The following is a 6,752-nucleotide window of genomic DNA, read 5'->3' on the forward strand; positions in this document are numbered from 1 at the left end:
ACAGAAATGCTCTGATTCCCTTCTATTGAGTGTCTCATGTTAAAGTGATGGAACTTAAAGGTGCACTATGCAAAAATTGCTTTTATATTTCCTGGTTCTTAGACTTGCTTTCAATTGGAATGGCCAAAAAGTTACATATTGCAGCTTTAACTGTATTTGAGGCAAGAGGACCCCCTCTTGTGGTAGTTGAAAGTATTACACCACATTCAGAGCATGCCTGTACTTGTCCACCTGACTTTCATCTGAATTGGCTGTCAGTCTGATTGATTAATTGAGCGACTGACCTTAACCCTTCCACCCGGATCTTTGACCTCTAACCCCCAGGGCAATCGGTGCCAACCCCCTGTACTGTGACTGTCATCTGCGCTGGCTGTCTGACTGGGTGAAGAGTGGGTACAAGGAGCCTGGCATCGCCCGCTGTGCCGGACCAATGGGCATGGAGGGAAAACTGCTGCTCACCACACCTGAGACCAAGTTTGAATGTCTGGGTAAGAGTGGGAGAGGAGGAGGCGGAGGAGGGAGGGAAGGGAGAGGAGGGAGAGGGAGGGAGGGAAGGAAGGGAGAGGAGGGAATGGAGAGGAGGGAGGGAGGGGGGGCTGGCTTTTGTACGGTGAAGAGGAAGAGATGGGAGAGAGAGAGATGGATTAAAGGAGTGTAAAAGAAGGGATAGAAGATGGCGATAGAATGGGTGAGAAAATAGAAAGGTACAGGAGGAGGAATGGAAATAAAACCCAATAATGAGAGAGTCAATAGAAAAAGGAGTGAAAGGTAATCTCTTGTTATTTTCCTTGGACCCCAGAAAGATGGCGTCAGCTAGTAGGGACCCCAGAAAGATGGCGTCAGCTAGTAGGGACCCCAGAAAGATGGCGTCAGCTAGTAGGGACCCCAGAAAGATGGCGTCAGCTAGTAGGGACCCCAGAAAGATGGCGTCAGCTAGTAGGGACCCCAGAAAGATGGAGCCAGCTAGTAGGGACCCCAGAAAGATGGCGTCAGCTAGTAGGGACCCCAGAAAGATGGCGTCAGCTAGTAGGGACCCCAGAAAGATGGCGTCAGCTAGTAGGGACCCCAGAAAGATGGCGTCAGCTAGTAGGGACCCCAGAAAGATGGCGTCAGCTAGTAGGGACCCCAGAAAGATGGCGTCAGCTAGTAGGGACCCCAGAAAGATGGCGTCAGCTAGTAGGGACCCCAGAAAGATGGCGTCAGCTAGTAGGGACCCCAGAAAGATGGCGTCAGCTAGTAGGGACCCCAGAAAGATGGCGTCAGCTAGTAGGGACCCCAGAAAGATGGAGCCAGCTAGTAGGGACCCCAGAAAGATGGCGTCAGCTAGTAGGGACCCCAGAAAGATGGCGTCAGCTAGTAGGGACCCCAGAAAGATGGCGTCAGCTAGTAGGGACCCCAGAAAGATGGCGTCAGCTAGTAGGGACCCCAGAAAGATGGAGCCAGCTAGTAGGGACCCCAGAAAGATGGCGTCAGCTAGTAGGGACCCCAGAAAGATGGCGTCAGCTAGTAGGGACCCCAGAAAGATGGCGTCAGCTAGTAGGGACCCCAGAAAGATGGCGTCAGCTAGTAGGGACCCCAGAAAGATGGCGTCAGCTAGTAGGGACCCCAGAAAGATGGCGTCAGCTAGTAGGGACCCCAGAAAGATGGCGTCAGCTAGTAGGGACCCCAGAAAGATGGCGTCAGCTAGTAGGGACCCCAGAAAGATGGCGTCAGCTAGTAGGGACCCCAGAAAGATGGCGTCAGCTAGTAGGGACCCCAGAAAGATGGCGTCAGCTAGTAGGGACCCCAGAAAGATGGCGTCAGCTAGTAGGGACCCCAGAAAGATGGCGTCAGCTAGTAGGGACCCCAGAAAGATGGCGTCAGCTAGTAGGGACCCCAGAAAGATTGCGTCAGCTAGTAGGGACCCCAGAAAGATGGCGTCAGCTAGTAGGGACCCCAGAAAGATGGCGTCAGCTAGTAGGGACCCCAGAAAGATGGCGTCAGCTAGTAGGGACCCCAGAAAGATGGCGTCAGCTAGTAGGGACCCCAGAAAGATGGCGTCAGCTAGTAGGGACCCCAGAAAGATGGCGTCAGCTAGTAGGGACCCCAGAAAGATGGCGTCAGCTAGTAGGGACCCCAGAAAGATGGCGTCAGCTAGTAGGGACCCCAGAAAGATGGCGTCAGCTAGTAGGGACCCCAGAAAGATGGCGTCAGCTAGTAGGGACCCCAGAAAGATGGCGTCAGCTAGTAGGGACCCCAGAAAGATGGCGTCAGCTAGTAGGGACCCCAGAAAGATGGCGTCAGCTAGTAGGGACCCCAGAAAGATGGCGTCAGCTAGTAGGGACCCCAGAAAGATGGCGTCAGCTAGTAGGGACCCCAGAAAGATGGCGTCAGCTAGTAGGGACCCCAGAAAGATTGCGTCAGCTAGTAGGGACCCCAGAAAGATGGCGTCAGCTAGTAGGGACCCCAGAAAGATGGCGTCAGCTAGTAGGGACCCCAGAAAGATGGCGTCAGCTAGTAGGGACCCCAGAAAGATGGCGTCAGCTAGTAGGGACCCCAGAAAGATGGCGTCAGCTAGTAGGGACCCCAGAAAGATGGCGTCAGCTAGTAGGGACCCCAGAAAGATGGCGTCAGCTAGTAGGGACCCCAGAAAGATGGCGTCAGCTAGTAGGGACCCCAGAAAGATGGCGTCAGCTAGTAGGGACCCCAGAAAGATTGCGTCAGCTAGTAGGGACCCCAGAAAGATGGCGTCAGCTAGTAGGGACCCCAGAAAGATGGCGTCAGCTAGTAGGGACCCCAGAAAGATGGCGTCAGCTAGTAGGGACCCCAGAAAGATGGCGTCAGCTAGTAGGGACCCCAGAAAGATGGCGTCAGCTAGTAGGGACCCCAGAAAGATGGCGTCAGCTAGTAGGGACCCCAGAAAGATGGCGTCAGCTAGTAGGGACCCCAGAAAGATGGCGTCAGCTAGTAGGGACCCCAGAAAGATGGCGTCAGCTAGTAGGGACCCCAGAAAGATGGCGTCAGCTAGTAGGGACCCCAGAAAGATGGCGTCAGCTAGTAGGGACCCCAGAAAGATGGCGTCAGCTAGTAGGGACCCCAGAAAGATGGCGTCAGCTAGTAGGGACCCCAGAAAGATGGCGTCAGCTAGTAGGGACCCCAGAAAGATGGCGTCAGCTAGTAGGGACCCCAGAAAGATGGCGTCAGCTAGTAGGGACCCCAGAAAGATTGCGTCAGCTAGTAGGGACCCCAGAAAGATGGCGTCAGCTAGTAGGGACCCCAGAAAGATGGCGTCAGCTAGTAGGGACCCCAGAAAGATGGCGTCAGCTAGTAGGGACCCCAGAAAGATGGCGTCAGCTAGTAGGGACCCCAGAAAGATGGCGTCAGCTAGTAGGGACCCCAGAAAGATGGCGTCAGCTAGTAGGGACCCCAGAAAGATGGCGTCAGCTAGTAGGGACCCCAGAAAGATGGCGTCAGCTAGTAGGGACCCCAGAAAGATGGCGTCAGCTAGTAGGGACCCCAGAAAGATGGCGTCAGCTAGTAGGGACCCCAGAAAGATGGCGTCAGCTAGTAGGGACCCCAGAAAGATGGCGTCAGCTAGTAGGGACCCCAGAAAGATGGCGTCAGCTAGTAGGGACCCCAGAAAGATGGCGTCAGCTAGTAGGGACCCCAGAAAGATGGCGTCAGCTAGTAGGGACCCCAGAAAGATGGCGTCAGCTAGTAGGGACCCCAGAAAGATGGCGTCAGCTAGTAGGGACCCCAGAAAGATGGCGTCAGCTAGTAGGGACCCCAGAAAGATGGCGTCAGCAGAAAGATAGTAGGGACCCCAGAAAGATGGCGTCAGCTAGTAGGGACCCCAGAAAGATGGCGTCAGCTAGTAGGGACCCCAGAAAGATGGCGTCAGCTAGTAGGGACCCCAGAAAGATGGCGTCAGCTAGTAGGGACCCCAGAAAGATGGCGTCAGCTAGTAGGGACCCCAGAAAGATGGAGCCAGCTAGTAGGGACCCCAGAAAGATGGCGTCAGCTAGTAGGGACCCCAGAAAGATGGCGTCAGCTAGTAGGGACCCCAGAAAGATGGCGTCAGCTAGTAGGGACCCCAGAAAGATGGCGTCAGCTAGTAGGGACCCCAGAAAGATGGAGCCAGCTAGTAGGGACCCCAGAAAGATGGCGTCAGCTAGTAGGGACCCCAGAAAGATGGCGTCAGCTAGTAGGGACCCCAGAAAGATGGCGTCAGCTAGTAGGGACCCCAGAAAGATGGCGTCAGCTAGTAGGGACCCCAGAAAGATGGAGCCAGCTAGTAGGGACCCCAGAAAGATGGCGTCAGCTAGTAGGGACCCCAGAAAGATGGAGCCAGCTAGTAGGGACCCCAGAAAGATGGAGCCAGCTAGTAGGGACCCCAGAAAGATGGAGCCAGCTAGTAGGGACCCCAGAAAGATTGCATCAGCTAGTAGGGACCCCAGAAAGATGGAGCCAGCTAGTAGGGACCCCAGAAAGATGGCGTCAGCTAGTAGGGACCCCAGAAAGATGGCGTCAGCTAGTAGGGACCCCAGAAAGATGGCGTCAGCTAGTAGGGACCCCAGAAAGATTGCATCAGCTAGTAGGGACCCCAGAAAGATGGAGCCAGCTAGTAGTGACCCCAGAAAGATGGAGCCAGCTAGTAGTGACCCCAGAAAGATGACGTCAGCTAGTAGGGACCCCAGAAAGATGACGTCAGCTAGTAGGGACCCCAGAAAGATGACGTCAGCTAGTAGGGACCCCAGTCAAATTCCAGTTGTTCTTCTCTCCGTCCCCAGGTCCAGTGGAGACGTCTGTCCAGGCTAAGTGTAGTCCATGTGTGTCTGGGCCCTGTCAGAACCACGGTGTGTGTCAGTCTGACCCTGTAGAACTCTACACATGTGTGTGTGCACCCGGCTTCACGGTAAGAACCCACCACTGTCCCCAATCATAGCAGAACACTGAACTAATCCAGTTATACACAGTGAGATAAACCTGCACCCAATATAACAGGATATGACTGGATGGAGTGGTTTTTATGTCACTCTAAAATCCTCTAAAATGTATTATTATAGTAGAGAATACCCTATTGAAAATAGTAATACAATTTATTATTATAGTAGAGAATACTCTATTGAAAATAGTATTAAAATATATTATTATAGTAGAGAATGCTCTATTGTAAATAGTATTAAAATATATTATTATAGTAGAGAATACTCTATTGAAAATATTATTAAAATATATTATTATTGTAAAGAATACCCTATTGAAAATAGTAATAAAATGTATTATTATAGTAGAGAATACTCTATTGAAAATATTATTAAAATATATTATTATAGTAGAGAATACCCTATTGAAAATAGTAATAAAATGTATTATTATAGTAGAGAATACTCTATTGAAAATAGTAATAAAACGTATTATTATAGTAGAGAATACCCTATTTAAAATAGTAATAAAATATATTATTATTGTAAAGAATACCCTATTGAAAATAGTATTAAAATGTATTATTATAGTAGAGAATACCCTATTGAAAACAGTAATGTATATAATCCACAGATATAAAGAAAGTGTGTGTGTGTTTTACAGGGTAAATACTGTGAGACTCCAGTGGATGTGTGTGCCAGTAACCCATGCACAAATGGAGGAACCTGCATCAGTGACGAACAGACAAGGAGATTCAGGTAGCACATATACACGCACACACACACTGGGCCCACACTACACACACACATATACAAACACACACTGGGCCCACTCTATACACACACACATAAACACACCCATACACACACACACACACACATAAACACACCCAAATACACACACACACACACACACACACACACACACACAGGGGCGCAACTTTCGCTACGGACGGTGAGAACATTCTGTAAATTTAATTTACAGTTTTATCATTGGAATGTGATTATGTTTAAATACAGAGACAACGGTGTGCTTTAGAACCATGTGGATGCCTCTGAGTGGTCATGTAGGCTGTTAGGAATGTTCATCTGACTGGATAATTATCATTTTTAAAATGATGTTCTAAAACCAAAGTTGCGCCCCTACACATACACACACATACATAAACACACACTGACCAGTATTTCCCCTCTCTAGTTGTTCATGCCTGGTGGGTTTCCATGGATCGTTCTGTGAGGTGGATGTAGATGACTGTGAGGACCACGGATGTGAGAATGGTGCAACCTGTGTGGACGGAGTAGGCAACTACACCTGCTTCTGTCCTCCCTTCTACATTGGTATGATATATTCCATGAAGATTCTAAAGACATTTTCTCTAGACATTCTCTCTAAACATTCTAAAGACATTTTCTCTAGAAATTCTCTCTAAACATTCTAAAGACATTTTCTCTAGAAATTCTCTCTAAACATTCTAAAGACATTTTCTCTAGACATTCTCTCTAAACATTCTAAAGACATTTTCTCTAGACATTCTCTCTAAACATTCTAAAGACATTTTCTCTAGACATTTTCTCTAGAAATTCTCTCTAAACATTCTAAAGACATTTTCTCTGGACATTCTCTCTAAACATTCTAGATATTTTCTCTAGACATTTTAAAGACATTCTCTCTAGACATTCTCTCAACATTCTAAAGACATTCTCTCTAGACATTTTAAAAACTTTCTCTCTAGACATTGTAAAGACATTCTCTCTAGACATTCTCTCTAGCCATTTTAAAGACATTCTCTCTAGACATGTTAAAGACATTCTCTCTAGACATTGTAAATACATTCTCTCTAGACAATC

The 6,752-nt window shown here is 48.9% G+C and overlaps 1 protein-coding gene across 1 annotated transcript in view; it reads left to right on the top strand.

Annotated features, from left to right (window-relative positions):
• The window catches only part of LOC139424362 (slit homolog 1 protein-like), a 116,529-nt gene that overhangs the window by 94,720 nt on the left and 15,057 nt on the right, over positions 1-6,752 (top strand). The window contains exons 25-28 of the mRNA XM_071176105.1: positions 325-488; positions 4,770-4,894; positions 5,569-5,663; positions 6,103-6,242. Of these exons, the coding sequence (XP_071032206.1) occupies positions 325-488; positions 4,770-4,894; positions 5,569-5,663; positions 6,103-6,242 (524 nt within the window). The remainder of the gene's footprint in view (positions 1-324; positions 489-4,769; positions 4,895-5,568; positions 5,664-6,102; positions 6,243-6,752) is intronic.

The sequence above is a fragment of the Oncorhynchus clarkii genome, chromosome 13 (genome assembly GCF_045791955.1).
Source record: "Oncorhynchus clarkii lewisi isolate Uvic-CL-2024 chromosome 13, UVic_Ocla_1.0, whole genome shotgun sequence".
NCBI lineage: Eukaryota > Metazoa > Chordata > Actinopteri > Salmoniformes > Salmonidae > Oncorhynchus > Oncorhynchus clarkii.